At 29.4% G+C, this 21221-nt stretch overlaps 1 protein-coding gene and 1 long non-coding RNA gene across 2 annotated transcripts in view; one reads left to right on the forward strand and one right to left on the reverse strand.

Moving 5' to 3' along the window:
* Nucleotides 1–21221, forward strand: part of LOC119608525 — a 92107-nt gene that overhangs the window by 66580 nt on the left and 4306 nt on the right. The window lies entirely within an intron of this gene.
* The window catches only part of LOC119608524 (dendritic arbor reduction protein 1), a 122554-nt gene that overhangs the window by 46464 nt on the left and 54869 nt on the right, over nucleotides 1–21221 (reverse strand). Inside the window, exon 2 of the mRNA XM_037962976.1 lies at nucleotides 1956–2730. Coding sequence (XP_037818904.1) covers nucleotides 1956–2730 — 775 coding nt within the window. The remainder of the gene's footprint in view (nucleotides 1–1955; nucleotides 2731–21221) is intronic.

A 21221-nucleotide genomic window follows, 5' to 3' on the forward strand; every position in this document is an offset into this window, starting at 1 on the left:
GTCTAGTCTATAGTCTAGTTTATAGTCCAGTCTATAGTCTAGTCTATAGTCTAGTCTATAGTCTAGTCTATAGTCTAGTCTATAGTCTAGTCTATAGTCTAGTCTATAGTCTAGTCTATAGTCCAGTCTATAGCATAGTCTATAGTTCAGTTTATAGTCTAGTCTATAGTCTAATCTATAATCTAGTCTATAGTCTAGTCCATAGTCTAGTCCATAGTCTAGTCTATAGTCTAGTCTATAGTCTAGTCTATAGTCTAGTCTATAGTCTAGTCTATAGTCTAGTCTATAGTCTAGTCTATAGTCTAGTCTATAGTCTAGTCTATAGTCTAGCCTATACTCTAGTCTATAGTCTAGTCTATAGTCTAGTCTATAGTCTAGTCTATAGTCTAGTCTATAGTCTAGTCTATAGTCTAGTCTATAGTCTATTCTATAGTCTAGTCTATAGTCTAGTCTATAGTCTAGTCTATAGTCTAGTCTATAGTCTAGTCTATAGTCTAGTCTATTTTCTAGTTTATAGTCCAGTCTATAGTCTAGTCTATAGTCTAGTCTATCGTCTAGTCCATAGTCTAGTCTATAGTCCAGTCTATAGTCCAGTCTATAGTCTAGTCTATAGTCTAGTCCATAGTCTAGTCCATAGTCTAGTCCATAGTCTAGTCTATAGTCTAGTTTATAGTCTAGTCTATAATCTAGTCTAAAGTCTAGTCTATAGTCTAGTCTATAGTCTAGTCTATAGTCTAGTCTATAGTCTAGTCTAAAGTCTAGTTTATAGTCTAGTCTATATTCTAGTCTATAGTCTAGTCTATAGTCTAGTCTATAGTCTAGTCTATAGTCTAGTCTATAGTCTAGTCTATAGTCTAGTCTATAGTCTAGTCTATAGTCTAGTCTATAGTCTAGTCTATATTCTAGTCTATAGTCTAGTCCATAGTCTAGTCTATAGTCTAGTCTATAGTCTAGTCTATAGTCTAGTCTATAGTCTAGTCTATAGTCTAGTCTATAGTCTAGTCTATAGTCTAATCTATAGTCCAGTCTATAGTCTAGTCTATAGTCTAGTCTATAGTCTAGTCTATTGTCTAGTCTATAGTCTAGTATAATCTATAGACTAGTCTCTAGTCTATTGTCTAGTCTATAGTCTTTTCTATAGACTAGTCTATAATCTAGTCTATTATCAAGTCTATTGTTTATAGACTAGATGTTGTTTGTTTTATTTAATTGTAATTAATCAACCTCTTACTCCTCTTATCCTCTCCATGTTGAAAAGTTTCAAGTTTGTGTCCTAAGTCTTTTGTTTCTATTTTAAAATAAAACTACTTTTTAATTTAAGCCAAATTTCAACCGTTTCCTTACTTTTAACACGCACTGTAGCAATACGTTTTTGTCTCATGTCATCGTATCTTTTCTCCCTAATAAAAACACATTCATATTTATAGATTTTTGCCAGTCTTGTTTTATTTTTTCATGAGTACAACCAAACAATATCACATTACAAATTTCTCTAGCAAACTCTCTCATTCACAACCAAAATGACAGCATAAGCAAAAACATCGAAAATAAAAATTTTAAATTCAAATGCGAGTATCAGAAAACAAACAGAAACTATTTATGTATTTAATATTTGTTAAAATAAACACCATTAGTTCAGGCTTACAACACATCACACACAACATGACAGATAGACGACGTAAAACACACACATAGAAAACGATATGAAAATAAATTGACAGCATCTTTGGGATATTTGTCTACTTTTCTCTCTAGTTATATGTGTTTTTTTATCAACGTCAAAGCAATAATATAAATGTTAATCTAGCGTTAAATTTACGCTGAATATTTTATAAGTTTCGACATTAAAATAGCGTTTCAAATTACACACAAACACATCAAAAATTTCAATATAAAAAAAATTAATTAAAAAAGAGGAAAAAAACTTTAAAATCTATTTTTTTCTCAAAACTCACCAAATAAATATTCTTTATCGCTGGTAGCGGTCGTTGCGACTGCCGTATAATACGTATTGGCATCATAATTGTTGTGGTATGATGATGAAGATGCTGATGATGTGTTGCAGGTGATGTCATTGTTGGAGGAGGAGACGGCGGCGGGTGTTGTTGGCGAACGATTTGGAGGATTTTCTATTGTATTATTGCTGCTAATATTATCGGTGGGTGTTGTATGCGTTAAGGTGGTGTTGTTGGATGCTGCCGTTGAACCCACCACCAATACCGTGGGTTGTGCTGTATCATAGGTATTTGCTGATGCTGTAGTTGGTGTTGTTGCTGTTGTATGTTCATGATTTGTAGCATGTTGCCATTGATCATTTAAATGATTTGTATTTGTTGTACTATTTGTATTACTAGTTGTACTGCTACTACTATTGTTATTATTACTACTGCTATTGTTGTTGTTGTTGCTGCTGGTATTGTTGTTGTTGTTACTACTGCTGTTGTTATTGCTATTACTACTATTGCTATTATTACTGCTATTGCTAAGTTGTGTAGTTAATTGTTGATGTTGAAAATTGCTGCTATTGTTGTTGTTGGTTTGGTGATACTGCTGATACTGTTGCTGCTGCGATGGCGATAAATGCTGCAAATGATGATGGTGATGATGATGCAAATGATGATGATGGTGATTGCCTGCTCCAGCAGTTGCTGTTAAAACTTCCAATTCTACATCTGGTTCTATTTTATGCAAACGACCCATCAGCTCATGCCGATAGTCTAATTCGGGAGACTAGAAATGGAAGAGAAAAAAGGTTTTTCATAAAGATTTTGGTTAAATATTATACATAAGTACTAGTTTTTCCTGTTTGATAGGCAAATACTCTTAATGTTCTTTTGCAAATTTAAAATTAACTTATTTTCTTTATTTTGTTGTTTGCTTGTAAAAAAATCAAAAGCTGAACTTTATGTTAAGTGTTACTTTTAACACTTTTTTCCGCAAATGCAATTTTATAGGCTGCAGTCATTAAATTTAAGTAGATTTACAAATATAGTGAATGACAAAAGCAGAAAAACTTGATTGAAAGTTTTCTACAAAAAATATAGAAAGTGGGAAGATGGGAAGAGTTTTTATAGGAAATTGTTCGATGAAAAGAGTTTTTTATAGATAATTGTTCGATAGGAAAAGTTTTCTATAGAAAACTGTTCGAGGGGAAAAGTTTTCTAAAGAAAATTGTTCGGTAAGAAGAGTTTTCTATTGAAAATTGTTCGGTGGGAAGAGTTTTCTATAGAAAACTGTTCAAGAGGAAAAGTTTTCTGTAAAAAATTGTTCGATGGGAAAAGTTTTCTATAGAAAACTGTTAGATGGAAAGAGTTTTCTGTAGAAAACTGTAAGATGGAAAGAGTTTTCTGTAGAAAACTGTTAGATGGGAAGAGTTTTCTATAAAAAATTGTTAGATGGGAAGAGTTTTCTATAGCAAATTGTTCGGTGGGAAGAGTTTTCATTTTTCGGTGGGAAGAGTTTTCTATAGAACATTTTTCGGTGGGAAGAATTCTCTATAGAAAATTGTTCGTTGGGAAAAGTTTTCTAAAGAAGATTGTTCGGTGGGTAGAGTTTACTATAGAAAATTGTTCGGTGGGAAGAGTTTTCTATAGAAAATTGTTCGGTGGGAAGAGTTTTCAATAGTAAATTTTTCGACGAGAAAAGCTTTCAATAGAAAATTGTGTGATGGGAAGAGTTTTATGTAGATGTTCGATGGGAGGAGTTTTTTTATAGAAAAATTATCTATGGGAAGAGTTTTCTATAGATGGGAAGAGTTTTCTATAGAAAATTATTTGATGGGAAGAGTTTTCTAATGAAAATTATTCGAAGAGAAGAGTTTTTTATAGAAAAATTATCTTTGGGAATAGTTTTCTACAAAAAATTGTTTGATGGGAAGAGTTTTTTATAGAAAATCGTTCAATGGGAAAAGTTTTCTATAAAAAATTGTTCGATGGAAAGAGTTTTCTATAGAAAAGTGTTCGATGGGAGGAGTTTTCTATAGAAAATTTGTTCGATTGGAAGAGCTTTTTATAGAAAATTTTTCTATGGTTTGCGGGAGAAAAGTTTTCCGTATAATGTTTTGAAAGTAAATATTATTTTATGAAAAACTTCCGAGGAAATTTTTTCTTTAAAAAGCTTATAAAGAAAAGGACTTTTGTATAGAAAAACATTCAAAGTGAAGAGTTCTTTATGGAAACCTATCGGAAGCAAAAGTTTTGTAAAGCAAAGCTTTTAAGAGAAAGTGTTTTCAATGGGAAAACTGAGTGAAAAAAATTTTTGTTGAACGTAATAGTTCTCTATAGAAAAGCATTCAATGGAAACATTTTGAGGGAAGTTGTTGTATATAATTCGAAGAACTTTCTATACTAAAATACTTAATGAAAATATCCTATTAAGTTGTTTTGTGAGCTAATAAGCTTTGAATAGGAAAATAAGATTTCGCAACAATATTTTGCAACTTTTTATTGTTTCGTGTTTGACTGTAAACTATAAATGTTTACTTAACGTAAACCTTTCTTTGTATCTTAACAAGAACATTAAAGAAGCCTATTGGAAATATTGACCGAAAGTCATAGACTTTGAGGTTGATAATTAAAGAAAAATCCTAAAATGAACAATTTTCATCGTGGTTCTATTAAAAATATAACTTAAAGTTCTCTAGTGGGTTTAAGCTTTAACTATACATACGTTGCTGGTATTTGAGTAAAATTTTCCTTCTTATTCTTTCACATACAACTGTATGAAATCTTATGTTTATGTTATTTTTATTATAATTACTTTGTGCGTGTGTGTATGTGGGTAAATTTGTATGATAACTTTTACCTTAATTTCCCAAATACTATACTCTAATAGTATTTGACAGTCTCTACATGTTTGTCTGTCAGTCAGTTAGTCCGTCCATCCATCCAACTGTCTTTATAACTTTAAGCTGTTTAGTATCTGCCAGACACATTTAAATGATAAAGACCAAATAGACATTTATGTTGTTATAATTTATGGTGTAATTTACAAATATTTAAACAACAATTTTAGAAAAAAAAATATTTTCACAGCTCAAAGACTTTTCAAGATTTTCACAAATATTATTATTATTATTATTATGAACGCATTAAAGTGTTGTTTTCTTTTACTATTTTGTTTAAATGTTTATAATCAAATGTTAAATGTAAAGATTATTAGAGATTTAAAAAACACAAATTATTTCCTTATAATGATATAAATTGTATTATTTATGTAAAACATCAGTTTTATTAATAATTCCCTTTAGAAGTACCATGAGGTAATAAAATCTGTTATTAGAAATTTCTACTCTCTGTTAGGGGTTTATGTTAAGTATTTGTGGGTTTATGTTTGTGTTTTATTACCTTATGATTGCTAATAAAATTGAAATAATTTTCCACTTCTTTGGCGTCATTATAGGTTTTTTTTTGTGAAATTTGTGTCAAATTTTTTTTTGTCATAAAATCATAAAAAAGTTTTAAGACAATAAACTTGAAATAATCAATTTATTCATATTTATTTTTAAACTGTTTATTTATGTGATGAATTTAATTAAATTTAATGGATATGGTAATATTAAAAAATTTAACAAAATATTTAGTTAACAAGAATTTTAAATCACCTACACTAAAATGTTAAAACAGAAAATTAACAAAAATGTTTATTGATATAGATTTTAAAACAATTCTTCAAACTCTAGCCTAGGAATAGAGATGTTAAGCTCAGTTTAAACTTAAACTTAAAAAACCTTAACTTATGATTATGTTTCAAACTTAAAGAAAAACTTAATATACCCTCTCCTACTCTAGCTTACTATGGTCAATCACCTACAGCTCTCAAATAAACATAAATTTGTTTATGAAACTCTATTGTTGTTTCCAATACAACAACAACAACACAACACACATAAATAAACAAAGTTAATAAACTTGGCTAATTTACAGAACAACAACAACAACAGAAAACCAAATTGTTAATAATACAAATTCAAATAATTGAAATTTTATAAAGAAAAACAACAAAAAAATCACAAGAAAAACTTTAACTTGCACTTGTTTTGCAAAATCACGCAAATGACCTCATAAGCATGCGTAACACGTGAATCGTTCATAGAACCAATCAAGAATTTTAAATACTTCCATAAAAATTAAAAGCTAAACGTTTTTTTTTTCGTTTCGAAGACGACCACGACGACGGTAATCAGTGACGATTTGTTTAACCAAGTTATATGAGAAAGAAATATTGTTGTTGGTATGTATGTGTGTGTGTTTGAGTATATGCTTACTTTGACTGTTTTATGTTTTATGGTCTTAAAGTTTAAACGAACACACACATTTCACTCACTCACTCATTACGTTTGTCCCTCTGTCAGTCACTTTTTTGTTAATACTTTAAACTGTTACTACTGCTTAAATAACTGAGTATTTTACTACATACAGGACTTGTTTAACGGTATGGATTTTCCCTCATTTTCCACAAAAAGCTTTTATTTGAGAGTAAACTTTTTGCTCAAAGAGTTTTTACATAGGAAACTTTTAACAACGAAAGGATTTGTATATCGAACATTTCAATAGAAAGCTTTTGAATACGAAAAGCTTTTTATACTTTAAAACTGACATACAGGACTTGTTTAAAGGTATGGACTTTTTCTCAATTTCCTCAAAAGGCTTTAATTTGAGAGTAAACTTTTTGCTCAAAGTGTTTTACAGAGAAAACTGTTTGTATATCAAACATTTCGATAGAAAGCTTTGAACACGGAGATCTTTTTATACTTTCACATTGGCAGTTTTTCTATCGAAACCCTATCACATTTACTGCTTCGCCAGAAAAAGCTTTCAGAAAAACTTTTATGTAAAAAACATTCACAAAAAAATCTAACACATTGAATGCTGTTCCCAACGTATAGTTTTGTGTATAAAACATTTTGATGGAAAGCTTATCAACTTCAAACTGAAAAGTTCTTTTTACTAAACCTTTTATACTGTGAGCTTTTCTATAGAAAGCTTTCCACACAGAAAGCTTTTCTATAAAAGTTTTTCCATAGAATATTTTGACAGAATACGAAAAGCTCTTTACATTTTCACACTAAAAGCTTTTCTTCAGAAAAACTTAAGCACTTTTCTAAAAAAACCTTTCAGAATGAAATATTTTATTTAAAAAATCTTTCCCATTGAATGCTGAATGCTGACAACAAGCTTTTGAACTTTATACTGAAAGCTTCTTTTAACAAAATATTTCACGCTGTGAGCTTTTATATAGAAATCATTTTACTCTGAACGATTTTCTATTAGAAACTTTTAAAACGTAAAGCTAGAAAAATAGAAAATATTTCATTGGGAAGAAATGAAACATCTTCTATAGAAAACTCTTCCCAATGAAACATTTTCTATAGAAAACTCTTCCCAATGAAACATTTTCTATAGAAAACTCTTCCCAATGAAAAATTTTCTATAGGAAACTCTTCTCAATGAAAGATGTTCTAAAAAAATTTTCTATAGAAAACTTTTCCCAATGAAAAATTCTCTTCCCAGTTAAAAATGTTCTATAGAAAGCTCTTCCTAATGAGAATTTTTCTATAGAAAACTCTTCCAAATAAAAATTTTTCTATAGAAAACTCTTCCCAATTAAAATTTTTCTATAGAAAACTCTTCCCAATGAAAATTTTTATATGGAAAACTCTTCTTAATGAAAATTTTTTATAGAAAACTCTTCCCATTGAAAAATTTTGTATAGAAAACTCTTCCCATTGAAAAACTTTCTATAGAAAACTCTTCCCACTGAAATTTTTAAAAAAAAAAAAACTCTTCCCATTGAAAAAATTTCTATAGAAAACTCTTCTCAGATAACTGTTAAGCAAGTTAAAAGTGTTTTTAGTTTAAATTGTTCTTTTTTTTCAAACTTTGTTTATATTTTGCGTTTTTTCCTTTATTTTGTCATTATTTTCTAAGTTCTTGGTAGTATTTTGTTTTGTGTTTTATTGTACGAGTATTTGTATATTTTCTTATTTTTAAACAATGTTTTTTTCTACCATAAAAGAACGGTATTTCGCGTTAAAATAAATGACGTTGTACATTTGTTTATACAAAGTATGAATTTTAATATTTGTTTTTGTTGCCTTTTTCTGTTCTTACCATCATTGAGTGTACATGTGTTTGTTATTACTATGGAGTATGAGTCGAGTATGAACGCGCGTACGTTTGGGTATTTTGAAAAATTTGTTTTGAATTTTTTTTTCAAATACTCGTCATACATTTATACAACATAATGAACAAATAGTGTTTAAAAAGTGTTAAGAAAAATAAATCATTTTGCAGTTATTAGGTTCTGTTTGTTACTGAACTTAGGAATATAACACAAAATTTTGTTTGACAATATTTTTATGTCACTGGTTTTAAGTTGTAAGAAAATAAGTTTCATTTATTTGTTTAAAAAAAATTAACTTCTTATGTTTTTCATTTTTATTTTATTCTTCATTTATGATTGATATTCAAGGCATTTGCTGTACATGTTATTAATAAAATTTATTAAAAAGTTGTTTTCTTTTTTATTGTTATTAAACTCGGTTTGTTTGGGATATTTTGTTTTTTTTTCGCTTTAATGTTATTTTTATTTATTTGAATGATGATTGTAAAATGTATATTCTTCTTTATGTTTTTATATTATTAAGTAGTTATAAATTATTTCTTCTCTGTTTTTTTGTTTTTATATGTATATTTTGTTGTTGTTGTTCCCTCTGGTTTGTTGACCAGTGTTTATAATATTATTGTGGGTTGATTTATAAGCTAAAATAAAATTTAATTGTTTAAGTATTTAAATAAATTGTTATTTATTTATGGTATACGTCAGTGTATTGGCAATAATATTAATTTCAATTAAAGGTGTTTGATTTTATCTACTATCGAGTGTTTTGCATATAAAAATCTATGTTGAAACACAAGCAATTTGTTTTTTTTTTTTTTTTTTCAACAGGATCCTGGTTTTTCTAATAGTTTATTGCTATGCTATTTGTTTAGATAATTTTATGTTTTTTAAGAAATCCTCTATTATGAAATAGTTAAAATATGTATTAACACATAACATAAAAGTATTTGGTTTATTGCACACTTATAATTGTAAACAATACAATGTTCGTTGGGAAGAGCTTTTTTAAAAGAAATTTTTCTGTGGGAAAAAGTTTTTATAGACAATTTTTCAAAGAGTTTCCTCTAGAAAATTTTCGCTGGGAAGGGTTTTATTTAAAAAATTTTCGGTGAGAAGGTTTTCTATAGAAAATTGTTCGGTGGGAAGAGTTTTCTGTAGAATAATAGAAAATTGTTCGGTGGGAAGAGTTTTCTATAGAAAATTTTTCGGTGGGAAGAGTTTTCTGTAGAAAATTGTTTGGTGGGAATGGTTTTCTATAGAAAATTTTTGGTGGGAATGGTTTTCCACAGAAAAATTTTGATGGGAAGAGTTTTCTATACAAAATGTTTCGATGGGTAGGAAGAGTTTTCTATAGAAATTTTTTCGGTAGGAAGAGTTTTCTATAGAAATTTTTTCGGTAGGAAGAGTTTTCTATAGAAAGCTTTCGGTAGGAAGAGTTTTCTATAGAAAGCTTTCGGTAGGAAAAGTTTTCTATAGAAAATTTTTCGATAGGAAAAGTTTTCTAAAGAAAATTTTTCGATAGGAAAAGTTTTCTAAAGAAAAGCTTTCGGTAGGAAGAGTTTTCTATAGAAAAGCTTTCGGTAGGAAGAGTTTTCTATAGAAAAGCTTTCGGTAGGAAGAGTTTTCTATAGAAAAGCTTTCGGTAGGAAGAGTTTTCTATAGAAAAGCTTTCGGTAGGAAGAGTTTTCTATAGAAAAGCTTTCGGTAGGAAGAGTTTTCTATAGAAAATTTTTCGATAGGAAGAGTATTTTATTGAAAATTTTTCGATAAGAAGAGTTTTCTATAGAAAAGTTTTCGATGCGAAATGTTTTGCGTAAAAAAATTCTTGCTGGAAAGATTTCTTAAGAAAAGATTTGGCTGGGAACACTTTTATATAGAAAAGTTTTTGTTGGAAAGAGTTTTTAAGGAAAGTTTTCATACTGAATTCGAACAGTTTGCTCTAAAAATTTGTGCAATGGGAACAGTTTTCCATAAAAAAATTTCAATGGAAACAGTTTTCAATTGGTAATTTTTTGTTGGAAACAGTTTTCTGTAGAAAAGTTTTTAATAAGAAGAGTTCTCTTTATATATTTTAGTAGGAAAAGTTCTCTTTACATATTTTGCAAATACATTTTTAGCAGGAGGAGTTCACTGAGAAGTTTCTAGAAGTTTTGCTTTAGAAAAAATTATTGTGGAGGGGTGTTTTCTATTGAAAAATGTTCTTTGGGAATAGTTTATTGTAGAATGGTTTTCGATGGAAATAGTTTTCTATAATAATTTTTTTATTCAAATAGTTTTATTTCAAAAAGCTTCTGTTAGGAAGAGTTTTATATAAAAAAGTTTTCGCTGGCAAGAGATTTCGTTAAAAAGTTTTGATTAGAAAAATTTCCCGTAAAAAAAAAATTGAAAATTGCGAAAGGCTTTTTATTACAAAAACATTTCTTTGCAAAATATCACATTTGTGAAATAAATTTAAAATAACAACAGCTTTTTCGTTTAACTTTCTGCGAACTATTGGAAACAAATGTCTGAGTAACAGCTTTTGTCTGATAAAATGTTTAAAAGGTGGACAATGTTTTTTTTTTTTTTTCAAACAGACATTCCTGGAATTTTAGTTTCACATTAAAAAGCTGATAATTTAACAAATACTTTCAGTTGTTCCCTATAAAATATCTAAAAAACATCGTTGCATTTGCATACAACTTTTTAACAGCATTTAAAATTTTAAAAATTCCTATCATTTACTTTTCTGCTATTTTGCTGTCATTAACAAATGATTTGGGAAACAAATATATATTGGGGAAAACATAGTTTAAGTTTAGTTTTGGTATAAATTTCTTATATTTAACAAAATGCCAAAATTTTTCTTTATATTTTTGTTTTTTTGCCTTACATAAACAAAAGACTTAAGAAACAAACTTTTTTTTTTGTTTTGTTTAGTTGTCATGCTTGGTATTTGTTTATTATTTAAAGTTTTGATTATTTGACAAATAATTACTCACAGACATGGTGAAAAAATGTACAAAAAAAAAATACTTTAATGGACCAAACACTGACAATTTCCTATAAAAATAAAAATCACTTTTATTTTCTATTAAAATATTTCTTTTTTTTTTTCTTTTTCAAATTTTCTTACAATTGGGATGGTTTTTTTTTTGTTTGTTTGTTTGTTTGTAAGGAAGAAGAAAATAAAATCGTGCCTTAAGCAATTTATGTAACTTTTAGTTGTTGTTGTTGTGGCTTTTCTGGCACTCAACTCACTTAATGACATTATCATCAGTCTCACATCATTTACCACCAGCCTCATCATTGGCATCCTCGTGCAACCAGCGTTTGTCCGCCAATACTGACAATAAGCTACAATTGTAAAAGTTACAAGAATGTCTACTACTAACAGCCATTTACAATTGACTTACTAAGGCAGCTAAACAGTTTTACTTTATAGAAGAAAAAAAGATGAAAAACTTGGTGTTTTTTTCATATATATTTGGGTTTTTTTCTTAAACTCCATCATTTTCTTCTGACTGCCTTAAATGGTAAACTTAAATGACCCTAAACTAATACCTTAGTTAGTTAGTAACAATGATGGGGTAAACTTTTCAAAATATATACTAACAACAAATTCAATTTCGTTTAGGAAAAAACTCTAAAGACAACCGCATTATTTTGAACAAAAAAAAAAGGAGTTTAGACATGCAATTTATAGCCACAAAAATAGTCAATGAAAAAAACGCGACACTAAAGTTTTTTTCTTTTTTTTCTTATTTTTTTGCAATTCTGTTTTTGTTTAGCCTGCTGTTAATGTTAGTTGTTTTTTAGTTATATGTTACACAAACCAACAAATAAACGTGACAATAGTGACCTAATAGACCTTAAACAATTTTTTTTTTCACTCTTTACTCCATGGAACTGCATAAAATTATAAAATAATGATATAAAAGAAATGCGTTCAAATGAAAGCAGTAGTTTTATAACTGTTAGAAACCAAACGGACCAACTTTAGACTCTGCTCTCTAATTCAAACTGAAATTACCTGCAAAACCATATTAATTTAATTATTTGGCTTAAAACCACTTTTTCCAAACAATTTCTTTAAGGTATTTCTATGCAATTCCATTCAAACACTCATTGCCGGCTCTACCCCGCAGCCAACACAATCCACAATCCGACTATCTCAGCCACATCCAGGCTTAGACAAGTGTGTATTTACTTGCTTTGTCTATTTTTGTCTTTTTCTTGAATTGCATTCATTTCACCTGTTTACATCAATAATCTTAATAAAATGTCTTTTTCTCTTGTCTTAAAATGAAATTGAAAAAAGAAAAAAAAATTACAGAAATTCTTCGTTTCTTTTATTTAAACATATAAGGCCATTAGAGCTGTTACTTATTGAACAAACACCCGTTTTATTAAAAGGAATGTAGTTTATAATAAATTGGTGCATTGGGATTTCAAATACTCAGTATTCGCCTAACAAACGTACATACTTATGTTTTAGAAAAAGAATTTAGCGTTACAACTTCAATGGTTTTTGAAAAGAAAATAATGTTGCTACAATTTTTTTCTCCTCTTTTTTTTTTGCTGTTGTCTGTTATCTGCTGTCCATTTAGTTTAAAATGACATTTATAGATAGAAGGTGGTGTGGTGGTAGATGTTAAAGGATTTAAAATAGAATTGTTTTTTCTTTAAGACATTCACTTTAAGATTGTTGATACATAATTGAGAAAACTACATTTCAGAATGTAAAAAAAATGTGCAGGAACTATTTTTCGATTGGAAGAGTTTTCCAAAGAAAATTTTTCAGTGTAAAGAGTTTTCTATAGAACATTTTTCGATGGGAAGAGTTTTCTATAGAAAATTTTTCGATGGGAAGAGTTTTCTATAGATAATTTTTCAATGGGAAGAGTTTTCTATAGATAATTTTTCGATGGGAAGAGTTTTCTATAAAAATTTTTCGATGGGAAGAGTTTTCTATAGAAAATTTTTCGATGGGAAGAGTTTTCTATAGAAAATTTTTCGGTGGGAAGAGTTTTCTATAGAAAATTTTTCGGTGGGAAGAGTTTTCTATAGAAAATTTTTCGGTGGGAAGAGTTTTCTATAGAAAATTTTTCGGTGAGAAGAGTTTTCTATAGAAAATTTTTCGGTGGGAAGAGTTTTCTATAGAAAATTTTTCGGTGGGAAGAGTTTTCTATAGAAAATTTTTCGGTGGGAAGAGTTTTCTATAGAAAATTTTTCGGTGGGAAGAGTTTTCTATAGAAAATTTTTCGGTGGGAAGAGTTTTCTATAGAAAATTTTTCGGTGGGAAGAGTTTTCTATAGAAAATTTTTCGGTGGGAAGAGTTTTCTATAGAAAATTTTTCGGTGGGAAGAGTTTTCTATAGAAAATTTTTTGGTGGCAAGAGTTTTCTATAGACAATTTTTCGGTGGGAAGAGTTTTCTATAGAAAATTTTTCGGTGGGAAAAGTTTTCTATAGAAAATTTTTTGGTGGGAAGAGTTTTCTATAGAAAATTTTTTGGTGGGAAGAGTTTTCTATAGAAAATTTTTTGGTGGGAAGAGTTTTCTATAAAAAATTTTTTGGTGGGAAGAGTTTTCTATAGAAAATTTTTCGGCGGGAAGAGTTTTTTTTAAAAAACTTCATAGAATCTTTTGTATTTCAGATAGAAAAGATTTCTGTTTCAAAAATATCAGCTAAAAATGTTTTCTATATAAAAACTTTCAAATAAAAAAGCTTTTTGTAGAAAGCTTTGAAAGAAAAGTTGCCATAGAAAATAATTCAAAAAGAAACTTTAACTTTCCGAAAATTCTTTTATCAAATAGCATTTTTAAAAAAAATAATTTATAAAAAAGCTTTTAGAGAGAAAAGTTTTGTATAGAGAAGCTTTTAGAAAAAAACCAGAGAACTCTTTCAAAATGAAACGTTTTTCTTAGAAGTATTTTTTCTCTTAAAGTTTTTCTTTATAAAGATTTTCAAAAACTAAAGTTTAAGAAAAATTAAAGTCAAAAAATGCTTTTAAGCCGTAGAAAAACTTTCAGAAAGAAAGTATTTCCAAAGAAGCTTTCAGAGAGAAAATATTTCTTTAGAAAAACTTTCGAATAGAAAAAAAATGTTTAGCAAAACTTTCAGATAGAAAAGTTTTCTGCAGAATATCATTCGGAGAGAAAAATGTGTTACAATAAAATGTTCAAAGAGTTTAATTTTCTGTATAAGGGAAAACTTTTTATTAGAACAGAGAGAAAAGTTTTCTAAAGAAAAACTTTCAGTGAAAAAAGTTTTCTAAAGAAAACTTTCTGAGATAAAAGTGTTCTAAAGGAACACTTTCATTATAAAAGTTATTATAATAACTTTTAGAATGGAAGGTTTCCCAAAGAAAAACTTTCTGTGATTAAAAATTTTCTAAAGATAAACTTTCAGAGAAAAAAGTTTTCTAAAGAAAACTTTCTGAGATAAAAAACCTTCAAAGAGAAAAGCTTGCTAAAGACTATTAAACTTTTAGAAATATAGGAGTAAAATAAGTTTTCTGTTGAAAAAAAGAACTTAAAAACTTTCAAGTCTAAAAGTTTTCCACAATTTTTTTCCTCCACTTTAAAAAGTCTATTAAAAAAAGACTTTATTATATTCCTTGTGTCTGCAACACTACAAATTTATTATACATTTGTTGTCATGACTCACATTTTCATGACTTTAATACAAAATTTAATTCTAACAATGAAAAAAACCTAAACTGTTACCTAAATTACCTATAAAAACTTCTTAAACCTTTTTATATAACAGACTTTTTTTAACATAATTTTTTTTCTATTTATTTGTTTTTTTCTTCATCCCAAGATGCATCGCCCATGCTAAACTGTTGTCATTAGTGTCATTAAAGTTTATATTGTCATATTTGTACGTAGGCTCCAATTGGTCTACGCACTATGATTTCCTTCCTTCTAACTGTAGCATTATCATTATCGTCATCATCTGCTGTTGTTGCTGCAGATTTAATAAAACAACAAGAAAATTTGCATGACTTTTTTTGTTTATGTCGTGTTTTAAGGAAGTTTACAATTTTTGTTGCTGCCACAAACAAACAAAAAAATCAGAGTAATTGAACAGATGTTCATTGATTGTTGTAGTTTCTTTGTCGTTTATTTCCTTTTTGCTTTAATGATGATTATGCAAAATTATTCTTTGCAAATAGTTTATGCAATTGACATGCGCTTGTGCTATGATTTCATTGATTGAATTTTAAGTCTTTTTTTTAAGATTTATTGATTAGTTGGGGAGTTAAGTGAAGTTTGAACTGTAGGTGGGATTAATAAGGAATTGTTGGGTAATATTGATTTGATAATCTGTTTTTTAAGAAATATAGAGCAAATTCTGACAGAGGAAGTTATTATTTGTATGATTTAGAAACCAAGTAGTTTAAGTACACATTTTTGGAAAAATTAGTTTGTTGTGGCTTCTGATTTAATTTCAAACCTTTTAATAAAGTATATAATTAAGTATTTAATCACTTACTAATTGATTTATTAAGCAGCTGTTGGAACCATTTAACCAATAAGCTAAAATACTTTAAAAAGAACAGCTGTTTTAAAACATAATTATTTTTCATTTAAATCACACTACTTTATCACCTCAAACGAGGAGTTACTCCTACTCTGTTCAAAAAGAAATCAACATAAATATTTCATTAAAAAAATCATAAACTCATGCCACACCAAATTAAAAACGAAACGAAAACTATAACATCCCCTCTACAAAAGATGAGCTGGCATATGGTCAATTTTTTTAAATACCAAAAATTGCATGTCAGTTTAAAGTTAAACTCCAACAAAAAAAAAAAAAAGAGGAAAAAAACCTATAAAAAACACAGAAAAAAGATTACAAAGCAAATGTTAACCGCACGCGCCACTCATTTCATTATAAATAAAAAAACCCCTAGAAAGATATAAACCTAAAATATACAGACATCATTTCAACTAAAACCAAACTCATCATCACCTCTTACACTAAAGGCACACGCATGCATTCATTGTATGTATCTATGTAGTTGACAGTGGAGGGATGTGTGTAAATATTTAGTCCTTAATGCTAAAGGGAAATAATCATGACGTTTTTTTTACCATTTATAACTTAAACTCATCTTTCTTTGTTATGGTAACCTTTTGACCCTTTCCACTAAAAAGTAACCAACCACCTTCTATGCCTTGAAATATTTCCTTAATTTTTTTAATGTTGAATCAGACTGACATCATATAAAGTTTAGAATTGATAGTTGACCATAAATGTTTTACATTTAGCACCTTTTGGGTTTTAGAAATATACCCGTTAGATCTGAATGCACTAAAGAAAGGAGAGAACTGAATTAGAGATAGTTCTATAATTGGTCCTTGGTTTCAGCTCTAAAGGAAACTTATCAATTTGTATTCAAAATCATAAATCTAAGGAGGTTGATCTTAACAATTTTGTTAAAGAAACATTATAATTAGGGAACCAATTGCCACCTACTGCATTACCCTGGATTAGAGAAGTGACTAATATATCAATAACTTTACAAACAAAACTATTAAATTCATTCCCTAACAACTACTGGTTTCACATTTGTTACCTTCCACACTGCCGGGTTCTCTTTTACTAGTTTCCAATATATGTGTTTGTGTTTTTAAGGACTTTTTAATATTACTCTTGTATAAACAACATTGTTAAAAGAAATCCTTAAACAAAATGACCCCTAATTGTACGTATCTAGACTGACAATGCTATGCATACGTGTGTCTGTCTGACCGTCATTCTGTCTGCGTTGTGTTAATATTGTTTTTTGGGACCCTTTTTACTACACCTTAAAAAAAAAAACACAAAAAATAATTTAATGAATTTTTATATGCTGTTTAAACACTGTTAATAACCGTATGCGTGGACATGGCGTTATAAGAGGAGTTTTTTTTATGGCTGCACACTACCGTAACAGAAAAGGCATTATTAGTTCTCTACAAATCATAAAAAGCTAAAGAAACTAAAACCCTATTCTAATATATAAACTACACTATAATATAATCTGGAATATAGTCTATTTTCCCTCGAAGTATGGACTATACTTTGGACTTGCACTACAGACTACAGTCTAGTCTATCGTCTAGTCCATAGTCTAGTCTAGTTTATAGTCTAGTCTAGTTTATAGTCTAGTCTATAGTGTAGTATATAGTCTAGTCTATAGTCTAGTCTATAGTCTAATCTATAGTCTAGTCTATAGTCTAGTCTATAGTCTAGTCTATAGTCTAGTCTATAGTCTAGTCTATAGTCTAGTCTATAGTCTAGTCTATAGTCTAGTCTATAGTCTAGTCTATAGTCTAGTCTATAGTCTAGTCTATAGTCTAGTCTATAGTCTAGTCTATAGTCTAGTCTATAGTCTAGTCTATAGTCTAGTCTATAGTCTAGTCTATAGTCTAGTCTATAGTCTAGTCTATAGTCTAGTCTATAGTCTAGTCTATAGTCTAGTCTATAGTCTAGTCTATAGTCTAGTCTATAGTCTAGTCTATAGTCTAGTCTATAGTCTAGTCTATAGTCTAGTCTATAGCAGTCTATAATCTAGTCTATAATCTAGTCTATAGTTTAGTCTATAGTCTAGTCTATAGTCTAGTCTATAGTCTATGTCATAGTCTAGTCTATAGTCTAGTCTATAGTCTAGTCTATTAGTCTAGTCTATAGTCTAGTCTTAGTCTAGTCTATAGTCTAGTCTATAGTCTAGTTCTATAGTCTAGTCTATAGTCTAGTTCTATAGTCTAGTCTCTAGTCTAGTCTATAGTCTAGTCTATAGTCTAGTCTATAGTTCTAGTCTATAGTCTAGTCTATTGTCTAGTCTATAGTCTAGTCTATAGTCTAGTCTATAGTCTAGTCTATAGTCTAGTCTATAGTCTAGTCTATAGTCTAGTCTATAGTCTAGTATAGAGTCCAGTCTATTAGTCTAGTCTATAGTGTAGTACATAGTCTAGTCTATAGTCTAGTATAGAGTCTAGTCTATAGTCTAGTCTATAGTCTAGTCTATAGTCTAGTCTATAGTCTAGTCTATAGTCTAGTCTATAGTCTAGTCTATAGTCTAGTCTATAGTCTAGTCTATAGTCTAGTCTATAGTCTAGTCTATAGTCTAGTTTATAGTCTAGTCTATAGTCTAGTTTATAGTCTAGTCTATAGTCTAGTCTATAGTCTAGTCTATAGTCTGGTCTATAGTCTAGTCTATAGTCTAGTCTATAGTCTAGTCTATAGTCTAGTCTAGACTATAGTATAGTCTATAGTCTAGTCTATAGTCTAGTCTATAGTCTAGTTTATAGTCTAGTCTATAGTCTAGTCTATAGTCTAGTCTATAGTCTAGTCTATAGTCTAGTCTATAGTCTAGTCTATAGTCTAGTCTATAGTCTAGCATATAGTCTAGTCTATAGCCTAGTCTATAGTCTTGTCTATGGTCTAATCAATAGTCTAGTATATAGTCTAGTCTATGGTCTAGTCAATAGTCTAGTATATAATCTAGTCTATAGTCAAGTCTATAATCTTGTCTAAGCCTAGATTATACTCTAGGCTTTAAGATATTTTTTTTATTTTGTCATATAATAATATGGAAGTCGTTTAATACATGATGTAGGGTGTATCATTTATACATTTCTAATTTAACCCCTAAATATTATACTTATTTGCTAAATAATACGCTATTTTTGCTGTTGGCCAAAAATGGTAATACAAAACAAAGAAGACAAGACCATTAATCCCATAAATTACAGAAGAGCACGCGACTTCCAACTAGGAAAAAAACAAGTTAGACGCTCTAACTCTAACACCTACATAATTAATGTTTTTTTCCAAAATAGTGTTTAAATAGTAATATTTACCATTAGTCTGCAACTACTAAAGGTCAATTAGGTTAAAATCATTATTAAGTTAACATATCTAAGATAACAGCAGAAAAAGTCAAAAGGGGGGAGGTTAAATATTAAAAAAATAGTTGACATGCGTGTGACATACGGTAAATGTCATTGTTTTTATTTTTTTGTAAAAAAAAACACTTCTATGAAATTTAATATTAATCTAAACAACAAATGTTACTTATACATACATATCAACATTAATCCTTGTGTGTTTAAGGAATTTAACTATAGTTTATTTTACAGATATTTTTCTATAGATAAAATAAATTAATTAGTTTTGTACAAATGAAAAGTAACATCAGGAGGGCAAATAATAACAAACATTAGAATTTCAATGTATTTTAATAATAGGAAAGATAAATGTGTGTAAAAAATAAACTGGACTACATAACCTCAGCGAAACTTGAACTTTATTAAAGTTTTTTTTATAAAGAAAATTTTTGTCTTTAATTTTAAAATTTTAACACTTCTTTTCATTAAATTTTCCATAACACTGGCCTCAATCTCAAAAAATATATTTAAAAATAATAAGAAACTTTAAACTGATTAAAATAATTAATGAATAACTAAAGAAAAAACAACAATCAGGAAATCAATTTTTATAAATTATGTATTGATTTTTTTTTTCTTTTAAAATCACTAACAACTTTTTGTCTGGGGTTCCAACAATTACCCTGCTTAACTTATATATTTATTTGCTTTATATTAAAAAGCAAAAAATGCATTATATATAAAAACTTGCAACAGGTGGCAATTGTATGTTAATTTTTTTAATGCGTTCAAAATTTTTTGCTAATTTTCTCTCTCTCTTGCCAATATTCCAAGCGAAAAATATAATATAAATAAAATAATTTAAAGAATTTAATTTAATAAGCAAAAAATAAAAACATGTAACTAAACCGAAACAAGTTTTATGGTATTTGGTTTTTTTGTTTATTTTAAATTGGTTTAAATTATTTTTGAAAAGTACAAAAAAAATTTTTGTAAGTCTTAAGTCATTTGTAATTAGGTGTTACTTATTAAGAGGGCCAAAGTTGTATTTAGACGTTAAATTGGAAAGGTTATGGTCTTTACTCCAACTGTACATTTGTCTTTACTCTGACCAGTCTGTACTGTGACCAGACTATGGTCTTTACTCTGACCAAACTATAGTCTGTACTCTGGTCAGACAATTGTCTGTACTCTGGCCAGACTAAAGTCTGTTATCCGACCATACAATAGTCTGTACTCTGTCCACACTATAGTCTGTACTCTGTCCACACTATAGTCTGTACTCTGGCCAGACTATAATCTGTACACTGGTCAGACTATAATCTGTACTCTGGCCAGACTATAGTCTGTACTCTGGCCAGACTAAAGTCTGTTATCCGACCATACAATAGTCTGTACTCTGTCCACACTATAGTCTGTACTCTGTCCACACTATAGTCTGTACTCTGGCCAGACTATAATCTGTACACTGGTCAGACTATAATCTGTACTCTGGCCAGACTATAGTCTGTACTCTGGCCAGACTATAGTCTGTACTCTGGCCAGACTATATAGTAGACTGTACTCTGGCCAGACTATAGTCTGTACTCTGGCCAGACTATAGTCTGTACTCTGGCCAGACTATAGTCTGTACTCTGGCCAGACTATAGTCTGTACTCTGGCCAGATTATAGTCTGTACACTGGCCAGACTATAGTCTGTACTCTGGCCAGACTATAGTCTGTACTCTGGCCAGACTATAGGCCGTACTCTGGCCAGACTATAGTCCGTACTCTGGCCAGACTATAGTCCGTACTCTGGCCAGACTATAGTCCGTACTCTGGCCAGACTATAGTCCGTACTCTGGCCAGACTATAGTCCGTACTCTGGCCAGACTATAGTCCGTACTCTGGCCAGACTATAGTCTGTACTCTGGCCAGACTATATAGTAGACTGTACTCTGGCCAGACTATAGTCTGTACTCTGGCCAGACTATAGTCTGTACTTTGACCAGACTATAGTCTGTACTCTGACCAGACTATAGTCTGTACTCTGGCCAGAATATAGTCTGTAATCTGGCCAGACTATAGTCTGTACTCTGGCCAGATTATAGTCTGTACTCTGGCCAGACTATAGTCTGTACTCTGGCCAGACTATAGTCTGTACTCTGGCCAGACTATAGTCTGTACTCTGGCCAGACTATAGTCTGTACTCTGGCCAGACTATAGTCTGTACTCTGGCCAGACTATAGTCTGT

Source organism: Lucilia sericata, unplaced genomic scaffold (genome assembly GCF_015586225.1).
Source record: "Lucilia sericata isolate MDLA Ls3-8-SP2 unplaced genomic scaffold, ASM1558622v1 Contig000845F_arrow, whole genome shotgun sequence".
In the NCBI taxonomy this organism is placed as follows: domain Eukaryota; kingdom Metazoa; phylum Arthropoda; class Insecta; order Diptera; family Calliphoridae; genus Lucilia; species Lucilia sericata.